The 23126-nt window shown below is 45.4% G+C and overlaps 1 protein-coding gene across 7 annotated transcripts in view; it reads left to right on the top strand.

Moving 5' to 3' along the window:
* The first annotated feature begins 9993 nt into the window (after nucleotides 1–9993).
* The window catches only part of TMEM131L (transmembrane 131 like), a 67086-nt gene continuing 53953 nt past the window's right edge, over nucleotides 9994–23126 (top strand). For 5 of the 7 annotated variants that reach the window (XM_052690107.1, XM_052690113.1, XM_052690106.1 and 2 more), the window contains exons 1-3: nucleotides 9995–10158; nucleotides 10340–10410; nucleotides 16841–16884. In XM_052690107.1, the coding sequence (XP_052546067.1) occupies nucleotides 10035–10158; nucleotides 10340–10410; nucleotides 16841–16884 (239 nt within the window). In that variant the 5' untranslated portion in view covers nucleotides 9995–10034. Of the gene's footprint in view, nucleotides 10159–10339; nucleotides 10411–16840; nucleotides 16885–23126 lie in introns of all 7 variants that reach the window. The other 2 variants (XR_008208393.1, XR_008208394.1) reach the window with 1 other exon arrangement.

Raw genomic sequence — 23126 nt, 5'->3', positions numbered from 1 at the left:
TCTGAGATGTCATTGCTTTTCCTTTCTTAAGCTTAGAGTGCTTACTGGGAAAATCCAGACTATGAAGCAAATGGCACAGTGATGCCTTGACTAAGTGACAGAACTGGAAGTGAATCCTTCTGGAAGAGCGATTAGAAAATAAACCCAACCTGTCACAGTGACTGAGATGCTGGATGCAAGAGTTCCTTGAAGCAGGGAGTTCCTCTTGCCTAGCATGTTCTTAGCAGTCAGTTGATCTGGCTGGCGCTTGTCTTTATCTTGTTTCTTGCAGAGGTAGGGTTTGTATGTTTAAGTCTGCCGTCATTTGTCTTTTTTCTCTCTCCAGCATTCTTAAATTTTGCAGTGGATTTTGGCCAAATGTAGTCAGAGGGGCTGCAGTGCAAGTTCACAGTTTATTTTGCTTAGCTGGCTGCCTGATAAATAAAGGCTTTCCCTTTCCCACCCGCTAGTTTAGGGACTTCAAGGGATGGAGTGTGCTGGGGGTGGGAGGAGGAACAAGAAAGGTCAGTGAAGGCTGTAAAAGACCTGGAAGCATTTGGTGCCTGGTGGTGATTAAATCTGTGGCAAGCATCTGGCAGTAGTGCTGGGGATGAGGCCGGACATGCATAATTCCAGGGAAGGGAATGGGGATCTAGGAATCTGGTCTCTTGGCAGTCAGGCTTCATTGCTTCAGCTACTCAAGGAGTGGTGGTGGTGGAGCTGGCTTTCATGGCACTCAAAATTTACACAAAATTTTAATTGAGGCAGCAAAGGGATGTCTTGCCTGCTGTAGAAAGTCAGCATGGCCCAGAAGTGTGCTTATCTGCAGTCTTGAAGAGCCAAGTCCTTCATTAGCACTCAGTGTCATGTGAGTGGCTCGATTCTTCAGTCTGTAATTGGTTGCTGATGAAATGCAACATATGCATACACATTCATGTGCTCCAGGAATGTACCTTGGCAGCAGCCTTTCCCTTCAGCTTTCTCATGTTCCTTCTGCTTATTCCTGTTCATGTTCCTGTTCATGTTCCTTCTGCTTATTCCTTTTCCATTCTTCTGCTGTCATTTTCCTTCGAGGCATGCTTACAGAGAAGATATGCAAGGCACTACAGTCTGTGCAGATGGCTGTCTTATTCCTCTCACTAACACACATCAGCACATGCCTCCTGTGCAGCCACAGAGGACAGCAGGCATCTATAAATTAGGCTTGCCTCTTGAAGGTGTATTTGCAGAAAGCTGTATGTCGAGAAGAGAAGAGAGAACTGTCCAAACACTACCAGTATTTCTGAACCATTGAGGGTAATTTTAGCAGATTCATAATGCCTGACAAATACATGAACATTCTTCACCCTCTGAATAATTAGGTTATCTGGTCATTTCTTCACCCAACCGAGTCAAAAGTATTTTGCTTTTGGAAAAAAACTCATCTCCATTCACGTGTTCATAACCAACAGTTTTCAACCAATACCTGCTGGTTAATTTTCTTTCTTATTCTAGTTCCAACCCCCTGCTGTGTGCAGGTCGCCAACCAGCAGCCCAGGCTGCCCAGAGCCACATCCAGCCTGGCCTTGAATGCCTGCAGGGATGGGGGATCCACAGTCTCCTTGGGCAACCTGTGCCAGTGCCTCACCAACCTCTGGGTGAAAAACTGCCTCCTAATATCCAACCTAAACCTCCCCTGTCTCAGTTTAAAACCGTTCTCCCTTGTCCTATCACTATCCACCCATTCCCCCTCCTGCTTATATTCTCCCTTCAAATACTGGAAGGCCACAGTGAGGTCTCCAGCCTTCTGTTTCAAGAACTCTTACTAGTATATTGGCAATCATATCTAAAGCAAATCCTCTGAACAGTCTGAGGAGTGCCTTTGTCAGATGATAAAACTGGACTGTGCCAGTGCTGATGCTCAACAGGGGAACTGTTAAGACTGATGGCCCTGAAGAAAGCCAATAGAGGAAGGAGGTTTGTTGGGAGTGTAGGTGGTCTGAGCGACTGCCCACACAATGAAACAGGGTCCTACAGGGATTCACCTGCAATTGGGCTTCTTCCCCCTGCACCTGCCATTGGGCTGAATGCCTGCAAAGCTCTGAAGATGAGCTTTTTATGCTGAGGGGCAGAAATTGGTTTATCTCATTTCTACAGCCTACAGTGAGGAAAAGGATTATTGGTTGGTTTTTGTTTTTCCTTTCTGTCTGTTTAAGAAAAAAAAAAATGGGGGTTTGGGAAAAAATTTCATCACCTCACGTTTTCTCACATTACCATTGCAAAATAATGCCTCCAGCTAATTCTAGTGATCAGGAGGTTTGTTTTCAATTTTACAGTAAAGTACTTGGCTATTGAGTCATTGTGGTTTTGCTTGGGTTCATTTGTTTGGTAAAAACATGATCCCAGTGGTAGGAATGCTTTTTGATTATTTTTTTATTTTTTGCATGGACCTGAATTAATTGTAATAAACAGAATTCTTCAATAGGCCTGTTTCCCTCATAAAATACTTTCTATGAATTACACATTTCAGTAGTCTTAAAAAGACAATTCCTGAGATTAGTGATTTATAAAAGAGGGAAGGGAAGGGAAGGGAAGGGAAGGGAAGGGAAGGGAAGGGAAGGGAAGGGAAGGGAAGGGAAGGGAAGGGAAGGGAAGGGAAGGGAAGGGAAGGGAAGGGAAGGGAAGGGAAGGGAAGGGAAGGGAAGGGAAGGGAAGGGAAGGGAAGGGAAGGGAAGGGAAGGGAAGGGAAGGGAAGGGAAGGGAAGGGAAGGGGTCAAGGCTTTGTAGCAGGCCTGTTTGTTATTCCCTGATCTTTAATATCGTATCTGAAGGAGAAATATATATAAGAAACAGTACAGAATAAAGTGATACCATAAACTTCAAAACAGCAGTCTCATCTGGTGAAAGCAGTTGAACTGTTTTTATTTCTCTGCTATGCACTGATTTTCATAGGGTATATGTCCTTAGCATCCCTGGTTATTAAAGACAAAAATTAGAAACAAAAAAGGAAAAAGTTCTGCATGCATTTTGGTGTAACTACCATGAGAAGTTCAACCTGGAAGTACTCTTTCTGATCAGATATTTGGACTAAATGAGCTTTGTGTCCACCAAATTGTTCTAGTCCTTTAAAGGAAAGGTGCTATAACAGCACTCTTACTGTTCTGTCCTTAGATTGGAGTTGAGATAAAATAATTTAAAGTCAGAGCTTCAAGTTAAAATGTTTTATTAAAGTTACAGCTATGAGGCTTTTTCTTTATTCTTTCTTTGGTATTTAAGCTATTTACTGAAGCAGAGTTTTTTGTGAAGTGCTCATCAATGATGTGCAGATTTTGCTCTTAACCTGATAGGAACTTCAGAAGTAAAAAAAAAAAATAAGCTCAATTCTTTGATTCTTTTTAGGCCTTGGCCCTCTCAGCCTGAAGCCCAGGGAGTAGGTATTGTCTGATCCCTGCCTTGTCCCAGGTTCCAAATTAGAAAAGTATAACTGAAAAGCACCGATTCCTGACTTGCCGAGTGCATTTCCTACATGAACCCTCCAAGCAGCAGCTTTCAGCTTGGCAGCTAAATGATTGTACTCTAGTGTGAGTGCTTCTGCTCCATAAACCATTATCTAGTGACATAGACAAGGTTTTAGAAGTAGATAAAAATCAGAGGGGCCATCTTGTATGTGCCCCCAGAAAAGAGAAAGAGCCCCCAGGAATATCTTATCTCTACCTGATGCTTGAATCCCAGATCAATGCAAAACAGACTTCTTCCTCAGAGTGCATGGGTGTTATCACTTGCAGCCTCCCATGGTTACTCCCAAGACAGGAAGTCACTTTCATTTGCTTTCAGTTATGTGCAATGAGCGTGAAAGTTTTAGGTGCTAGCAGCCCCATGCCTGCAATGGCTGTCGTTATGGGGCATGCAGAGTGCCACATGGCTGTCCTCGGGCTTCCATTGTCCCTGTGGCAGTAATGGGAAGAAGTGAAACAAAAACATGGCTGAAAGCCCATTATTAATTAGGAAGAGGCTGTCTCTCTAGCTTCAGCCAGCCAAGCATGCCTTTTAATTTGGCCACAGTCAATTTTCTGTCGTAGTAAAACTGGACGAAATAACAGGCTAATGGAGTTGTGCTTGAATGTTGTTCACTGGCCTGGCATTGGCACTGGGCGATGCCCTGCCACAGCTGTGGCTCGAGATAAACCTTCTTTGTAGCACTCTGCCTATGGTTTCAGAGGCTGTACAGACACTGTGATAGGATGCTGCTGCAGCTCCAGATACCTTTGCTGCTCCATACCACTTTGACACATTATTGTACTTGTTTGGGCTATCTGACCAAGTCATGAGTTGGAGAATTACATGCTACTCATTTGCTCTTTAAAATAAGGTCCCTACTAAAAATGTTTTCTTGTTATCCTTAAAATTAGTTTCTACAATAACACTGCTACTGGAAAAAACTGTTGTCAATGAAAAGGATGAAAATAATTTCCTTCAGCAGTCCTATGCCTTGCCAATGGAAATTCCCTATTCCTTTGAGTCTTTACTTCTGGAGGACTGGGACTATCACTTCTGTTCCCTTCCACCAAGAGGTTCACCACTGCTCCCATCCTGTCCCTCTTCCTCTCCCTTCTCTTCACCAAGTGGGAGAAAAAATGGGGAAAAATCCATCAAGTTTCTGCATCCCTCCATCTGACCTCTTGGCTACAGCTACTGAAGTTGTGACATGAAGTGAAAGGACTGGCCTGATCCTATGTTCTCATAAGCATCACAGGAAGCACCACTGTTTTTTTCTTTGTGTAAACTAATTACTGCTTCCCTCCTGGCAGGTCACTGAGTGTACTCAGAACTCACCTGGTGTCCCCAGTGCTCAGTGATGACCTGCTTGATCCATGCCATGTGCTTGTGGACCTGCAGGTCTGCTGTAATCACTCCCAGCCTGGGAATCTTTCTGCATTTGTCCCAAGCCTCATCCCTAATGTGCTGAGATGAATTCAAATAAACGAGAGGCTTGGCAGTGTTTTTCTTCATCTCAGCTTTCTGTTGTCAAAGACAGGAGGAGATTGAATCATCATTATTGCAGGAGCAGTTGAGTCTGGTTCTGAGTACAGGAGGAGTGTACAGTCCACAAAAAAGTCACTTTTTTTACTGCTTCCTTGCAGAACCCAAATCCCTTTGGTAGAATCAGGAATCTTAACAAGCCAGGCAGGAAAGCAGATATTCTTCCAGCAAAAGCATTCCTGGAGTTTACCAAAATCTCACCCTTTTCCAGTTTTGAATTCATCTTTTTCAGCTTTCAGTGCTTTTGATGGACAGTTGCATTGCCTTCAACTATTCAGCTACTTAAAAGAGAATTTGAAACAAACCAGGTTTCAAGGCTTTTTTTAGAATATTTACCACGAGTCTTAGAGATGAGTTAGCTCCTGCTCTTTTTTCCTGAGAAAGTTGCATCAGGCATCTTTTGATTTCTTTCCACATGTTTGTGCTAGATGGCAAACTCTTTTGATTTTCTTTCGAAATGCTGAAGTGCTTACATTTCTATAAAGCAAAGAAAGAAGACCTTGCTGTAACTCTTTTCCTGAGAACTCATGAGCTGGCATAAAACCTGGATGAAACCTTAGTAGGCTAAAAATTAGAGTATGTGCAAGCCAACTTTCTACCTCTGGCTTCTAGGACTATGGATCACAATATACGTTTCCAGTGTTTTCAATACCTTTTAGAAATATCAACTTTTTTTCCTTCTTGCAATTATAAATCATATTAGAATCTAAGTATAATATAAATATAATTTTAGAGCATTTTCTCCTATGACTCTTTTGACTTTCAGTTTCCATGTGCATTCCATTGGTGAAATCATTACTTAACATATACTTTTAATGGTTTTTGATTGTCCACAAGATAAATACTGATTGTCCATAGATAAATCCATGTAGCAAGGCACCAGTTCATGCTGAGCAGTGATCTGCTTCATTGTGTGCTCTGTTAGGAGATAAAGTGCTATGCCAACAGACAATATAATCCTTTTAAAGCACGCTTCTCTAGCTCCAGTGGTATCGTGCCATCGGGTCCACGTGATTTACTGTCCCTTTCTCTCTAGTCCTCTAGTTCATACTCTTCACACATGGCAATTTCCAAATCACAAATGTGTTTTCAGGCTGAGGCTTTTTTGCTGTAAGAAGACTGGTTGCAATCCCCTTTTTGCATTTCAGGGAATTATGCCGGTAATAAATCACCTCTCAAGATTTCTGTGTTGACTGTCTAGCAGCACATTTATAAGAGATTACTACTAGAATCAACTTTATGTACTTAATGACTTAATGTACTTAATGTGTTAGATCTCATTGTAAATGAAAAGGGAAAAAATGTTAAGATTTGCTTCTTCTTCACCTGCACAGATGTGCTCAGGACAATAAGTTGAACAAACCTGCTCCAGGTCCCAGAGGATTTGTAGGCTGATCAAGAGCTGGGTTAGCAGTGGTTCCCATGTGTGCTTCTTCTGTGCAAATTTGTTCAAAATCAGGAGGTGGCTCATGTGAGAGGAGTCAACCATACCTGACTGTGCTGACTGTTGTTTTCCTCCAGGATTTAGATGGAACTGCTGAACTGAGGTACTTCTGTGGCAGCCAAAGAATAGGCAGATGGAAGCTCACTGCCCAACAGAGCTCTGCACACAGCTTTAATGAGCCTGTACCGTATTTCTGGTGGGCTTTTCCTTTTCCCTTGAACTTGCTTCTCAATTGTAACAACTGAGCAGACCTCAGAGCTCCTCCAAGCTGATTTTGTGCCCACTGGCATAGCCCAGTGTCCTTCAACAGCCTCTGGCACTGGCAGGTGCCCTGGGAGCATGCAGCTGCTCTCCATCCTTGCTGCTATTTTCCAGCAGCCTTCAACTGACTTCCTCTAAAATTAACTCACTGAAAAAAACACTGTAGCCTTAGGGATATGCTGTAAATTTCCTCCCTTAAAAATGAGCTAGCACTCTGGTGGCTTGCAGGGACTGTAACTCCAGCTGGGGTGAAACAGGGTGCACGTTGTTGCTTGTGCTTCTATACCTGGGAGTAAGCTCGTGGTCTGTAAATGGCACCTAGTGAGGGGGAGAAGAAAAGTGGCATTAAACCCAGCTCCAGCAGGGAGAAAACTGAATGGAAAATATGCATTTTTAATATGCCACTGGATAAGTGTATAAGAGCAGAACAACATTTGCTGTAACCTGATATCCCTCAGGAATGAGGGAAAAGCTGACTGCTTGTTCCACTGAGCCAAAAAATAAGGAAACATGTAAGTGCAAGTGTGCATGAGAAGTAATGCTTCAGAAAGCCACATGCAAAGCTGCAGCACTAAATAGTAAAAGGTGAACATTTTTACACTGAAATGTAGCTTATTATTGTTTGTATGATGGGCTTGTACCCTGTAGACAGCCCTGATCCTTCTGCATTTGCACAGGCGACAGAAGGCTATTTTGGCAGGCCTTGAGGAGATATTGTACAGCGATCTAATTTTCTTGCTGGAACATAAACAAGTTTTGGTTGTAAACACGTACACTCTTAGAGAAGCCACCATTGGGATGGATGTGTTGCTGTCACAGGGTGCGCTGTTCGGGAAGCGGCCCCGTGGGCAGTGGCACAGCACGGAGCGCGTTCTCAGCACCATATGTGCAGTTCTGAAGCAGCCTCTGTTTTTTGTGCAGCGCTTCTCTGCGTTAGCGCCTGAAAGGCAATTAAGATATTTCAATTACCTAGGCTACTCCAGGAATGCATGAAAAGGTTGCTCTTTTGCGGTGGTTTAGACCTCCCTGCCGTGTTGAGGGTCCACAAGCTTCAGCAAAGGCTCTGATGGAAAGAAACCATCAGAAAGAATGAAGGTGGGATGCAGTTTCAAGCTTGGGACAGAGTGCTGCTTCCCCTGGCTCTCTCCTGTCTGCATGTTGGGGGCCGTACGGTGCCCCCGAGCTCGAAGCTCTGCTGCTGTCCACCTGAGGGCTGCAGCTTTGTGTCATGCCACTCACTTGACACTTACTTGTAACTGTGAGGAAATAACTGTCCGGCTCCTCTGGGCAACACGTATGGAAGCCATCAGTGTGGCATCATGGCTCTTGGGGTGACTGGGGCAAATCCCGTTGGCAAATCCCTCATGTGCTCATGTGGGAGTGCAGACGTGCTGTTCTGCAGTGTTATTGCTGTGAGAGCAGCCCCTCAGGATTTCAGGAAGAGCTTCAGCAATGTTTTGCTGTGTCAAAGCGATCTTTCAACAGCAGCATTTCCACTTCAGATGTATTTTGAAGCCATTTTAGCTTTGTGCTGTGTATTTCCACTCAATCAGTATCTGAATGCACCAGTGCTGTCTCCCTGTACAGCCAGGCTTCCCAACTTACTGTGGCACTAACTGCTTCTAGTTGCTCTATGACTTTATCTGAGTTTAACCCTTTGGGCTCCCATTTCCCACGCCCCTTATCTTTCCACAGTGAGTTTATTCTAGTCATTCTTGGCTGCAGTGTGAAACACAGTCCAGTAAGTAGAAATGAGCCTGTATGAAAACCTTTTGGGGTTGAAGATGAAATCACATGGCATCTCCTGCATCCCCTTCCCTGCTAAGCATCCCTCCTGCAGCTGGGCCCTGTCAAAGGACAGAGACCGCAGGACCAGCAGCAGGGCTGGCTGTGCACAGAGCAGCTTTCATCTGTTATCCATAAGGACCTACAAATGCACACAGCTCAGAAATCACTGCAGACTCAGACAGTAAATATGTATGCGTGCTAATCTCAAAGGGCAGCAGGAATTCAGAATGCAGGACACTTCCCCTATTCCCATGCATGACCTACAGGCATACAAACCTGGCACCAGCCCAAACCTCTGTATGTTGCAGCTCCCACAGGCCCAGCCCGGCGCTGTGCTTTCTGTGTGATGCCATTCCTCCAGAACGCGTCCTGCACCGCAAGCCTGGCGACATTGTCTCTGAAGCTTTCAAAGTTTCTCTTTAGTTTTAAATGCCTCTTTAGGCACAGACAATGCTCCAATAGGTTCTCTGAAACCAAATGAAGTTTATAAAGCTTTGAATGCTATTGTAACACAGCAGGTCCCACGGAAGACTGCAAATCCTGGTGTGTGCAAGGATCCACTGCGCTTTCAAGTGGATGCACTGTACGTGCTGAAAAATGTGGGCAGACCAGGGCAAGAAGAGGACAGTGCATGTCAGCATATTTTTTCGATTACCTCGCGTTTGGTGGTACAGCAGCACTAACACCGCTTTGTAACATAAAAAGGTTAGCTGTCTTCACTTCTCTTTCTGTCATCTGCAGGGAATCTGGGACTAGGCTCCCTGCTTAAGTGCAATGCCACAGAAAGTAGCTCATTTGAAACATACTGCCTGACTAGAAAGGGCAATGCTCTTGTTTATTGCAGCCTTCCCTAGGCTGCACTACAGTAGTAGCCCAACGTCGTCTTGTCCTACACTGATCCAGCCCATAGCAGGGCCCGGCAGCGACAGCCAGGTACCGGCAGGCAACACCATGCCCGCGTCGGGATTTCGGAGCAGATCCTCCTCCCTTAACCACACGGCGAGGGCAGGCTTTGGGTCCCATCGGTCCCTAAGGAATGAGGCCGAGCCACAGCCCCATGGGGTGAGCAGGCGGCCGCAGCCTTCACACAGCGGAGGGGAGCAGCCTTCGTGGCACCTCGTTCTCTATCGGAGCCGAGGAAGGGGTGTCCCCGGGACCTGCAGCCTTATCGAGGGGCTCGGTGACTGCTGCCGCGCCCCGATAGGGCGCTGCCGTCAGGCGATAGCGCTGGGGCGGGCGGCGTACCGCAGCGACGGGAGCTCCGCGAGGGAGGCACGGCGCACCGATCCCGATTTTAGGAAAAGCCCATAGGTTAAACCGTTTCAAACTAATAACGAAGGCCGAGAGCGCGCTTCAGAGCTTCACCGAGGAGGCGGGGCGGTCGGGCCCGACGCCTCCCAGGGCCCGCACTCAACCTGCGCGTCCCCCGCGCGCCCCACGCGGGCCCGGGGCAGGGCGCTGCGGCGCAGGGCGGGGCCTCCCGAGCGCCGCCCCTCCCGGCGCTGCCCCCACCCAGCCGCAGCACGGCGCGGAGCGGCTCGGCATGGCGGGGTTGTGCTGCCCGCAGCAGGGTGGCTACTGCCGCGCGGCCGCGGCCATGAACCTCCTGCTGGGCGTCTTCCACGTCCTCCTGCCCTGCTTTCGCCCCGGCGAGGCGCAAGGGCGAGGTGAGCGCGGCGGGGGGCGGCCGGGTCGGGAGACGGCGCTGCGAGCGGGTCTCCGGGGCGGCCGCCGCGGTGGCGGCGCGGGGACACAAAGGAGCCGGGCCGCGCTCCCCTTCCCCACCCTTCCCGGTGCCCCCGGGCCGGGCGCGGCCGGCACATGTGTGCTTTCTCTTTCTGCCCGCAGCCGTCGAGCCCATCCCCGGAGTGGTGGAGCTGTGGCAGGCCGAGGAGGGCGAGCTTCTGCTGCCCGCGCAGGTGAGGGGGCCGGGGGGCGGCTGCAGAGCGGCTGCGGGGCGGGGCGGCGGCGGGGCCGGGCTGTCAGGCGGCGTCCATGTTCCCGGGGGCTGCTTCCCCTGCACGCCTTCCGCCCTTGGCCCCGGCTGGCCGCCTTCTGCCCGCGTGCCCTTGTCGTTTTGTAAAGTGTTTATGTTTCATTTGCGAAGCCCGAGCGTGCCTGTCCGAATGCGCCTTTGCGTGGTGAATGCCGAATGTTCGCACGGTAATTGTGCGTCTGACTGCTTTAATCAGTCCGCTCAGGTGAAGCCATTTTCCGCCCTCCCGTAATGACGCATCATTTGTGATGTCACTCCCCGGACCGTGGTGCATTTTGGTTTTGCTGAGCTCCTTTTGTCGGGTAGTAACAGAATGCGTTGAATTCCACGCAGTCAGAGGAGTGAGAATGGTAGAAGCACGGGGCCGGGCCTGGGAGGGAGTAGCGCTGACAGCGAGGCAGAGCTTTCGGCACCGCAGGCGGTCAGTGGGCACCGAGGGAGCCAGCTGTGCACTGAGCTCTGCGCGCCCAGCTGCATGGCAGCGGGCTGGGAGCTGAGGAGCAGTGGTCCTTGGGGGCATCTCCTGTCTGAGGGGGGTGGCAGGGCGGTTCTTTTCTTTGGAGCCATTATACAGTGCTTGGTGCTCAACCACTGGTAGCCACTGGTGTAGAGGAATGCAGCAGAACTGTCATTTTGCACCAAAGCTAGCTGGCATTGGGAGTTGCCTGCTGATGCCCAGCTTCCCATAGTTAATGTGTACTGCTGTTCATTATGTGCCCAGTGTTACTCAGAAGCGTAGATGTGCTAGATGCTGAGAGGGCCAGAGGTGCCCGGCAAACCTGCCCTTTGCTTGCTCAAGTCCTTACCTTGGCATTAGGAAGCATTGAGCGTAGGACCTTGTAATGCAGTCATTCATAGTTACTTTTTGCAGTCATTCATAGTTACTTTTTGTTGCTGAGGAGTAATTATGTCACATTTACATCCTGAAAAGATGAGATCCTCTTGGAAAGTGCTTTCTTCTTTGAGCATCCCAATAGAAATGAGCTCTGGTGTGGCTGCAACTAAATTGAGTGTGAATGGCTTGGTGTCATTCAGTGCATGACCCTGCTGTACCACTGAGGCAGCGAAAAGGCTGAGGCTGATCTTCTGTAGTTTCAGAGGCCGCACTGTATATGCTGGAAAGCAAACAGATCTAGTTCCAGTTATGACAGAGCAAGAAGTGAAAATCACAGTAGGCTTGCTGAAATGCAGCGCTGGCAGTAAAAGCCAGATGAACTAGAGTCTGTGAGCACTAGTGGTGCAGAGGCTGCTTTGCATCGCTTTCAGAGCTGGAGGCTCAAGCAGCATCTGCCTAGTGTGAGGCTGCTTGAACTACAGTGGCAGGGCCTGGGTTCCTCACATAGGTTTTAGGACAAAAATTCAACCTTCCAGGCTCAGTCTTACTGCTCACATTTCTACTCCCCTGCAGGCTTTGGCTTAGCACCTCTCAGAATTTTCCATTTGGCGGAAAGAGAGGAGACCTCTCTGCATCCCTGTAGATGTGAGGATAGACTCCTCAATGAGGAGCAGGGCTGCTGGCCTGCTGTTGCTGTTTGTAGCTGTCCTTGAGCTCCTGACGGAAGGGGTGTTGCTCTGTATCAAGGGTCTTGGCTAGTGAAAGTAGTTCAGTGTCATAGCTCTGCTGCTGTCTGGTTAGTACAGAGCTTGGCAAAAGTATTAGCAGGGCTCTTCTGATTCAGACAGCCACTTCACCTGGTAACGTTTGAGTTACATTCCTTTATTTGAGAGATGGTGAAACTCTTTGGAGATTTGCTGCTTGTTGATAGCCACTCTGCATGAAACAGAGATCTGACTTGCTTCTGCAAAGAAGCTGCTGCATTCACTTATTCGCAAGAGCAGGCTTTCCCAGTTAGACACCCAGCTTGTTACTGCCCAACGTCCCTGCACCAGTATTGTGGTGGTGTACTGGGGAGGTAAGGGACTGCTGGAATGAAGAGCTTCCTGCTCTTGGGTCAGTAGCAGACCTTGTTTGACAAAGAGGTCTCCACATGTTTAAAGATAGGCCTGGGGGAAGGCATAGGGTGCAGGAAATGTCCTGGTTCCTTGACCAAGTTCTTCCTCTTCTGTTTTGAAGGAAGGTGGGAAGAAAGGGGTGCAGCACAGTAACGAGGACTTGCACTGCAGAAGGGAAGAACCTGAAGAGGATCCTCCTAGAGCACCAGCCTGCATGTCCTGAGCACTGAGCAGGATAGAGATGAGCTTGCCTTGTCTGTGTAGGCCTTTGGCCTTTTGTTGGCAGCTTATCAGCGCTGTCTGATGCTTTTCCCTTTCTGTAGTGGCTTTGCACTATTATCTTATTTTCCATGCATCATCAGTTGTCTGTGACATAGCAATTTTGAGCGTTTCTTGCTGCATGCAGCATTTGAGAACGACAGTCAGATCGTTCAGTTGCCCAGTCAGCTGCCAAGTTGCCTGTGCCTGCTTTTGTTTGTAAGGTTGCAAGCGGAATAAAGACATCAAGCTGAAAGGAAAGGGGAGGCATTTCAGTCTTTGTAGCCATCTCACAGTATCACTGCCAGCTTGCGCTGCATGTGTGCTCACTGGAGCACAGCCGCCGAGGCCTGCACGCCTCCTCCCTCCTCGCTCTACCTTCTGTTTCCTTCTGCCTCCCTCTCATTGTTTGTGGGCCCCCTCCCAACTTCCCTCCTGTGTGAAGTAGCTTCATGCCTTTTTTTCCTTCTTTTTTTTTTTAAATATCTTTCCCTCTCCTTGGGATCAATGTCAGCGTTGGCTTTCTCTGCAGTTTGGCTGCAGAGCAGTGGGCTGGTGGCTGGCTGTGGCTGTGATGCCATGCCTGAGCCTGAGTGATAATGGAGTACGTGAGCCAGGGAAAAGCTAGCATGCTTCCACCAGTCCTCTTCCAAGAGTAATGACTTTGTCCTGGGTTCCCTTCTTGCTTTAAAATGGTTCAAATGGTCCCAGCTGGCAGTACTGCTGGTATTCTCCTTGGGCCCAGTTTCCCTTTTTCTACAGAGGTGGTGTCAAGCATGGAGTGGTTGCAGAGCTGCTGCTTTCTCTTCCTTCTTTTCCTCAGTCTCCTTTTTATAGCGTGGTGATGTAAAATGTCTCTGAGGTGGCTGGATTTTGATTTTGCTTCCTGTTAGTTGTTCTTTAATTGCTGAAAAATGTGAAGCTTTGCCTGCCCTGACAGCTGGTAGATGACTGGAAAGTCAGTGGGATTTTGGTGCAGGAAGTATCATGAAGTGAGAAAGCCTTGGTTAGAGCAGTTGCGATTTTTATTCAGGTATTGTGTGGATTTGGTTGGCTTTTTTGCAGCTTGTTAATATTAACCTGAATGAAATGCTCAGGAGAAGTCCCTTTGTCCATTGACACTCAAGCCCTTCTCTGTTTTGCTAAAGAGGGGAGAAAGGGCTTGAAGGGGAGCATTGTGAGAGGGTCAGGGCTTCAGTCTTTATGACCACAAAAAATGAATACCATCCGTTGGTTATGGTGGGCACCACTGAAAGAAACTACTGGAGAATTGTGGCAAGATTATCAGAAAGTGCTCTGGTAAGTACTTGGAGAATCTGAGGGCAGTAGTGAACTGGTTAGTTAAATATGGAGAAGGGCATTCAGTGGTTTCTTTGTAGCTCATGAAATCACTGAGGTTGGAAAAGACCACTAAGATCAGCAGATCCAGCCCCAACCCATCCCCACCATCGATATTCCACTCTTTAACTCCCAGTGCACTGCATGACAACATGATGAGGAATACCGGTGGAGAACCATAGAACTTTAACACCCTTGAGCTGTGTTCCTCAGTGCTATGATTTCATTTTTAAGAGAAATAATGAAGGCCATTTCTGGGCCTCATCATGACCAAAAATGGCAGTAAGTCATCAAAGGGAATATAGATACCAGACATTCCTTTTATCTTTTCCCCAGTGTCTGTGTCATGTCTGTATGGTGCAGTGGGTTTTCTGCTTTCCTTGGCTGCTGCAGGTAGGATGTGAACAAAATGGCTCTTAAGGGAAAGGCTTGAGTATGTTTGAATTTATTTGCAGGTCTTTAGGAAGCTACAGTGACTGCTTGTTTCAGATACTGTGATAATGTTTCAGGCATTGAATTTTTGAGAAAGAAGCAGATGCCGCAATATTTGCTCTATCTTAATTGATTACAGACACGAGGGAAATACAGAGCTGCGTGGGCTTTTGCTATAAATGTTCTGCCTAGATCTGTAAGATTTTTTTTTTTGACTATGTAGTAGTGATTTGTCTTTAGTTATTTAGTGCTGCTTGGACTAACTAACGAGGTTCATTTCTCAGCTGGTTTTGAAAGCTGGTGAAGACCTTGATCTAGTGTACGTACCTGTGATATAAGGCACTGTTGCATGTCATTCAGAGTGTCATGTTCTATCAGCTATGCTCAGATTAATACGTGTAGTCACCTACTTCAAAGCAGGGCTTGTCTGAAGGCACATAATTTGTGTGAAAGCCTGAGACGGGCTTGGGGTGGGGATTATTTCTCTGGGCTGTAAAAAGGCCCTTCCAGCCTCCCAGTTAGCTGCTGGATGCTGCTGATATGACTTAAGATGGGCTGGCCATGCAGCTTATGCAGGAACTGTCAAGCCAGGCTCTACGCACTGTGTGACACGAGGGAGGCTCTTTCAGGGCATGAGATAAGCACCTGCCCACACTCAGGATGAGGTCTGGAGGGAGGGGAGATTTCACTTTCCTCTCAGGATAGGCTTCTGTAGCCTGCATTTTGGCCTCGTGAACTGCTCCCTTGTAGTGCTTTTTTGGAAGTATTGTAGCTGGGCAAGCCTTGCTTGCTTTGGTGGTTTTGTGTGTTCTTTTAAAAAAAAAAAAAAAAAAAAAAAAAAAAAAATTAAAAAAATTAAAAAAAAATCACATCCTCAGTGTAAGTGTATGTGTAGACTGTTGTATAGGGAAGAAGATTGGAGAATGCTGGAAATGGAGCCTGGCATGTGTAAGCACAAAGTCAGGGGTGGTTTTATTTATTTTTTTTCTTGCACAATTGTATTTTCATGCTGTGACTGAAAAGTAGATTGGGAAGACTTTCTTCATCATTGCTTAATAAGATTGAAGAGTAGTAGTCATCACTAAGGTATTGATGATTAGGAGTGAACACCGTAATGACAGTCCCAGGTTTCCAATGCCTGACAGATGTTAAGCCATTTAAAGGGAGCCATTTAAAATGAGGATAGGTTGCCAGTCTGCCATGAGAGAGGTGAGGAGCCCTCTGGTTTTCCTCAGCATTGTACAGAGGTACTGGAAATACGCTGGGAGCTTGGAAGAACTGGAGAACAGATGGTGTCTGTGTCACGCCGTACCGGAAGAGGCTCGTGGGCACAAGGGTTGGCTCGATTCTCAGAGGCAGAAGGAGAACTCTTAATTTTAAAGTGGATTATCTTTTCCCCTATTACTCCATTGCTAATGTTCATACCTGGTGTCTTATGGAACTACCGCCTGCTCCTGCAGGAGCTGGAAGAGCTATTCTTGAAAATGTTAATCTCCCTAAAATCATGCCTCATTTCATTAGCACATATTGGGTTGTAATCTGTTTCGAAATGTATCTACAGCTCTCCTGGAAATTTCAACTGGTCAGGAACACAGTTACCTGCTTGTTTTAAATGGATTTCCTGCAGGGAGCTTATTGAACCAGTGCATGAGTTCATTTCTGTAGGCAGCTCCAAGTGTTCATTGGTGAACTGCAAGCTGGCAACATTTGTTTCCTACGTGTCTTGGAAATTACCTTTGTCCGACCATTGAGCTGTGCTTTCAGCTTATGCTCCTTCCAGTTTTTGTGTGTTTTGCCGGTGGTTGGTTTGTATTTGGGATCTGTATTTGGGATTTGTAGATCTGTATTTGGGATCTGAATGCCTTTGTTGGAACTTGCTGCCTTGTGCTTGCTTTTGGCATTACCACGTAACCTGAAAGTTAAGGCATTTTGCATCGTCTTGTCAGATACTGGAAATGATGCTTACTGACACAGGGAACGTAATTGGAAGGTGAAAGTCACCAGCGTTGCTGTAGTTTGGAGGTGGTGGATGTTTTCAGACTTAAATTGGTTGTGTGAACAGAATTTGGGAGGGAAACATTTGTATAAACGGGAAATAAGACTGTTAAATCAATGGCTGAAAAAAGAATGGAATAGCCACGATAGCTCACCACTTATTTGGCAAAATGAGCTGAGACCTCAAAGGGAATGGTCAGTATCCACCTTATTTGGATCACAAAGGGATTGCTGAAGGATTTAAGATTTTTTCTTTTTTATCCAGACAAGTCAGAGTAGTCCAACTCCAGCAGAATTATAAATAGCACTAAATAGTATATCCTGTGCATGCTATAGTAATGCTGAGATCCTTACCAAGTGCTCTCTTTCTTTGGTAGGCTGATTCTGAGGAGGATGTAGAAGAGCATCCAGAAGAGCAAAGGTAAGCAAAACTCAAAAGAAAACGAGAGTACTGAATCTTATATTTTTTTGTTTTTGGAAATACGTATTTTTTTCAGTACTTGTGACTTACTGGTTTCTCTTCTAATATTGATATTACTTTGTTAGCAAATCCAGGAAGCAGCACATAAGAGGCTAAAATAGCGTCTTTCATCTGTTTCTCTTTATTTATCTCTAAGCTGTGTTAAATTTCATTGCTTTTGCATGCGCGTGCACACAAAAAAAATCCCATACTTATCAGTTCTGCTTTATGGTATATTTTATAATTTATTTCTTTAAACAAGAGGATCATTTTGATATCCAGAACATGCAAACGTAAGTAGTCTCGGAGTGTTAACGTGTACCAGGAGGATAAGGAGAACTTAAAGCCAAAGACTTCTTATTATGTTACTGTGGAACAATAAATAGTCCACTTTATTCTTTGAAATCAGATAAATAATAAAAGTGTTAAGAAACGTGGCCTTCAGCTTTGCTGTTTCTATTAGTACCAGGCCTCCTCTATTTCAAGGTGCTGGGTAAATAGTGTTGCAGATTATTTCATTTTTTGAATACACATTTTGTTTCCTCTGAGTGTCCAGATTAAAATGCTTGGACATCTACCAGTGAAACACTTCCTTCCTTTGCTATGCGTTAATGTGGGTACAGCTTTCTGTGCCATGCCAGTCACAAAGATCACAGAACTTAAAATAAACATGTAATGCCACTGTGTTCTGACGGCTGCTGTTAGCCAGAAATGCTTTTCTCGTTTGTCTGCTGTCTTTGCCCTTAGCTGGAGTTTGAGAGCGAGTAGATCTGATAGAACACAAGTGCTACTGGGGTTGGCAGCGGGGGTACATACAGGGATTGGCAGTGATTGACCTGTTCTGTGCTGGAATGCTTCTTCCCAGAGTTCCCCCCCTTTGCTGCCTCATCAGGAGCCTTCTTTTCTGAACCCAGCATCAGCATAGGGCTCTTGTGACCCATTTGTGTGGAGATGACAAAATGGCATGGAAAGAGGATGGGAGTGTTCCTGCTGCCTCTAACAGGTGTTGCTGACAGTTTGTGCTTAGTTACATCCCCTGATTCATATCTGCAGAAGGGAAAAGGAATCATTTTTTCTCCTCTTTGAGAAAAAGAGGGTGGGTGAGGTGAAAGCTGGTATTTTCCCTGCGTAAATACAGGACCTTCTGTCTTTCTGCTGGGGATTAGTATGGTTTTGATGCATAACTTTTACTACCTGCCCAAACATGCTCTTTTTCTTGAGATGTCATCAGCCTCAAATGCTGTGCTTAAGGTGGTTACTGAGAAATAGGAAAGAATGATTTGACATTTTGTCGTTCAGATGCTTAAAGACTCTAGTAATTACTCATTTCCAAAAATGAGGGTGTTTTATGGAAATGCAGCTTCTAAGGCTCACTGGTGCATGGATGGAAACATTCCTCTGTCGTCATACTCAAATGCTTGAGGAAACTTGCCTAAACACGTACTCATTTGTGTGCACCTTTCAAACAGTTTTGGCTTGCTGCAGTGTGTAAACACTGATCTATGCCTATAATGAAGGAATGTAATGAAGAAGAACTAGCAAGAATCTGTTGGAAAGGCTAGAACTTGCTAGGTTCTTTCCAGATTAACTTTGATTCCCTTGACTTACGTCACAGTGTGCTGAAGTCATGGGGATTTCCTTTTCTTATAGCAGCAAAACATGAGTGCTCGCAGAATCTCCCATCTTGTTGTCTGCCATTGTGCCCTAGGGAAGTCAGCTAAAAATGCTGCAGTTCCCCAGAGCACTTGAAGCAATGGATCTGGAAGCAGCAGTGTGAATGGAAGTTAATGGGAACAGAGAATTCAGAATTTTCCCCAGAGCTGAAGAAAGCTGAATATTCAGCATTTTGGGGTATGAATGAGAAGACCTCTTCCCAAAACGCTGTTTTATTCATTTTTAGATTCTAGGCTAATGGGCTTGTTAACTTACTTAAAAATGGTAAAGCGTGAACAGTCTGTTGGCCGACTTCCTGCCTATGTGCATCATGGGGTCTTCCTTTTTGAGCGGTCTTCCTTTGCTGCTGTTTTTTTTTTTATGATTGTGCTAGAGGAATGGATGTTGTCGCATCATTTATGCCTTTTCTTTTAGTTTGCTTTTCTCTGCTTTCTGTCTCCCTGGATCAAACTCAACAGCGAGAAACACTGGGCGACAGATACTTGCCTTGCTGGATGTACTGCTTCAAGCCACAGTCTTTGATAGACTGAGTCATGCTTATTTGGTCTAACCTGTTAAAAGAATACTTCACATTTCTTTTAGTTTTTTCTTACATTTGAAAGTCATCGGTGTGAAAAGATGCCTTCTGGAAGGGTAACTTTGGTTCAAAATACTAGAAGAGTGTCGGTGATAGGTGTTGACAAAAAAGACTCTCTTCCTCCTGTGCTGAGGAACAGCACAGCTGGGAGTAACAGGATTTGAAGACTAAAGTGTTTTCTTTATTACGCGTACGCTAAAGCGGAATAAGTCAAAAGGCACAGATAAAGGTACAGTACTGCTCACTGATGTGCACAGGTGATTCATTTGAATCGTCTTTCCTCTTCAAGAAAGCAGACACTGAGCTACCAAAAGAAAAAAAAGAGTTTTCCAAGGTATGACATTCCTCATTTGTCATTCTGAGGAATTGAGTTTCTAAGCTGAGATAGTAAATAACACTTGCAGTAGTCCAAATAAAGTTGCACTCAGTAAAACAAGCCAAGCAAGTGCCTCTGTGTGTGCCTAGTGTGCACCATCCACCTCAGGTGGGTTCTTGCCTCCAGAGTTGCAGCACTTCTACCTCTCCTGATCGTGCAGTGGGATTGCTCCTTCTCTCATGTTTTTTTTTTTTGCTGTACCTGTGCTTTAGATGTGGGGGGAAATGGGAAAGTAAAGATAGCCAAGGAGTAGTGTACTGACACATCACTGTGTCCTGGCATTGGCCAGCAAGACGTTTAACATTGCGGAGGTGTGATAAAGTTGGTAATCTGGAAGGATTTAAGCTAACAGCTGGGAAGTCCAGGGTGTACTGGTTGTCTGAGACAGCAGTGCAGTCATGGTACACCTGCAAAACGACATGGTCAGTGCTCCTGCAGGTACTTAGCAGGTGAAGGTACTGTGCTTTGTCTGGGAACTAGCATACTTCACGTTGCAAATTTCTGAGTGGCAGTTTCTCACTGATGACAATTTCATCCCTTCTGTGGTTCAGAAGCACAGATGAGCTTGGTACTACTATCTGCTAAGTCACTTTGGAAATCTAAAAATTTACCCAGATGACTCATCCTCAAAAAAGCCTATGTTTTGACAGTCCAATTCTTGGAAAGTAATGGCATGGAACTGATATAAAGCTTGTGTGCCAGAAATTTGGCTTTGGTGCTCAAGTCAGGAAAAAAAAATAGTTTAGGATCAACTTAATTTTTTTTTTTTTTTTTTTGTACTGAAAACAATGAAGATTGATTTATTTTTTCTTTATCAAAACAAATCATAGGGTCATGGAATCATAGAATTGCACACGTTGGAAAACGCCTTCAAGATCATCAAGTGCAAAATTCAAAAAGGCAAGGGGAAAAATTAGTGTCCAAATACAAAGTACTGTTTGATGTGGTATTCTCTTATTAAGCATTTTTACTAAGGCCAAAGTTGAGAAAGTTATTAAAGTGAGGAGCTAAAAAGTCACCTGGGAATGTTGAGGTATGACGTTTAAATGGTTTAAAAGGAACCATCCTAAAACAGTGTTTTCAGCCAAAGCATCAGTCCAGTACCGCTAACCATTTAGGTTCCATTAGGCTTGCTGTTTCCCCCAGTATTTGAAAAAATTGTGGGCTTTTCCTGGAATATATAATTCTGCAGTATGCCCTGAATGGGTGTCTTCACTGAATTGTACCAAAAAAACACTTTGATATTGGTTAATTTTTGTTTCTAGTTGATATTTTTGCATTCTACTTACTACTTCTCCAAATCACTAGGGGACTTGTCATCTTAAGCTTTATTGGGTGCGTGAAGAAATGAATGTTGTGTGTTTCCTGCTTCCACTTCTAACAGTTACATCTACCTGCTGTCTTTGCATTCCTCATAGGTAACACAGGGGATCCTGTGAAGCTATAACAATAAATTTTAAAAAAGCTCACTGAAGAAAATTGTGGGAAGGTCAACAAAGTTAAGGAATCTTGTGGACGAAGAAGAAACAAATGGTTTTGGAAGGAACTATTGGCATTACTCCCACTCTCCTAGGCTTCTGTCAGGCATGGCTGGGGTGGCAAACTGAATTATTGCTTCTTTAATCTCTTTATCTCCATTTTATAAGTTTCAATTCATTCGCTGATGAACTTTGCCTTGATGAACTTTGCTTTGTATGCTGTTATGGACAGCTGTGCTCCTCGTGTGTGTTGCTCCTTCCAAAACATGGGTTCTTTTGCAATTGTCATGCAATGCCATGTAATGTGTGTACATGCAATGCCATGTAAAATGCCATGTAATGAACCAATCGAAGAAGAAATACCATGCTTTGAGTTGTGGAATTCTGTCTTTTTTTAGCTTCTTCCTCATTTCCTCTTGCTGCTTTGTCTCTCCCACAGGTCTTTTCCATACTTCTGGCATTGTTTCTTTCTTCTCATGCTTCCTGTACAGGCCTGGGATGGCTGTAGTTCCAGGCCACGTGGCAAGGCTGCCTTGCCCTCTCTGCTGTCTGTGTCTGTCCCCTGTCTTTGGCAGCTCTACAAGTCAGATCAGAAGACAACTCTAGTTTCAAAGTACTTCTTTGCCTTAGTATTTGCCAGACTAACATTGGCCTGCCATCATTCTGTTTTCTTCTGCAGCCTCCCCCTCCTGCCCCCTTGCTTTCACACTGTCCACTGCTGAGCAGAATGCTGAAGGTGTGTGTGCATGCCCAAGCCTGATTGTACACCATTTTTATTTCTTTTAGGCTTTTGCTAAGCTGTACGTAGCCTGTGTTTTGGGATGGAGTCTGCCCCAGATGCACACTCTTTAGAGCTCAACCAGGCCTTATCTGAGCATATGGAACAAGGGTGCCAGGCCTCCTGCTCCGTTGGTTTTGGCACTGGTGCTGAAGCTGGAAGAAGTGGTGGCATGGGCTGCTGGTGCAGCTGTGCCTGAAAATGTGTGCGTGGATTTGGAATGGCATGCAGCCCCCCTCTGCTGGTGCTCCCCAGTGCTGCTGGGGAACTGGGCTGCCTTCTGCTCCAGCAGAACCTGCCTTGCCATCACTCAGGACAGGAGGGCACTGTGTGCTGAGGAGGGGGGGGGGGGGGGGGGGAAGAAAGCAAACAGCTGCTGTGGCACATTTGTCGTTGTTGTAGTCATAATCTCAGTGTGGCTTTATCCAGTGTGTTAATTCCGTACTGTAAGTAGTTTGGAGTAAGAACTTTTTACACTTATGATGACTTCACATGCTCATTAATCTGAAGATAATCCTTCTGATTTGTGGACAGCAGGACACAATATACTTAGCTTTATAAGTTTATCATTACTCAATTAGTTTTACTTCCCTAATAGTTGCTATTTAGTTCTCTTTTTTTACAAGAGCTTTATTCTTAGTAATTGTAATCACACTATTATGCAGTTAAAAGGTAGGCATCTGGAATAATTTACCATTGTCAGTAGTCTCAAAATGGGTACCCTGTAATTATTTGGAGTTTTAGTTCTTCTGCTGTTACAGATTGGGAAATCATTATAAAGCAGGAAAAATAAAGCAGCTTGTTTGGGGATTTGCGGAGTCCACTTTTGAATCATAAGCACCAGCGTGTTGGTTTGATTTCTTTAGCTGACTGTAAAGTTACCTGAAATATCTCTGTGTGGCACGGTAACGTGTTGGCAGGCAATGCTGTTACCTTCCTCTTGTCTTCCTAGACAGAGGCAAAACAACTCTAGCTTCTAGCACCTCACCTATTTTAATTTGATGAGGAAATGTGCCCTGGGAAAGCAGACTTCCCACCCTGGCAGGTGTCTGAGTGGCATGACTTGCAGGTAGTTGGGTGAAGGACCCTTCTTGGTAATTTTGGTATTTGCTGTGCCAGTGTAGGTAGAAACACAGTCAGAAAATCAAAGCAAGTAGCTCATCTGTGCCACTTTCGGTTCAGTCTTGGTTATAAATTCAAACCCAAAGTGATGTAGAAATAAGGCTGCATTTTCTTTTTTTGTGTGTGTGTCTTGGTATCTTTTAGAAAGTGCAGAGAAATACAATTAGGCAATGAGAACTCGGGGCAGTGGTTTTTTTT

The sequence above is a fragment of the Tympanuchus pallidicinctus genome, unplaced genomic scaffold, assembly GCF_026119805.1.
Source record: "Tympanuchus pallidicinctus isolate F22 unplaced genomic scaffold, pur_lepc_1.0 scaffold26, whole genome shotgun sequence".
Classification (NCBI taxonomy): Eukaryota; Metazoa; Chordata; class Aves; order Galliformes; family Phasianidae; genus Tympanuchus; species Tympanuchus pallidicinctus.
Note: the sequence above shows the minus strand (reverse complement) of the source record. Positions and strands in the feature narration are given on the sequence as shown.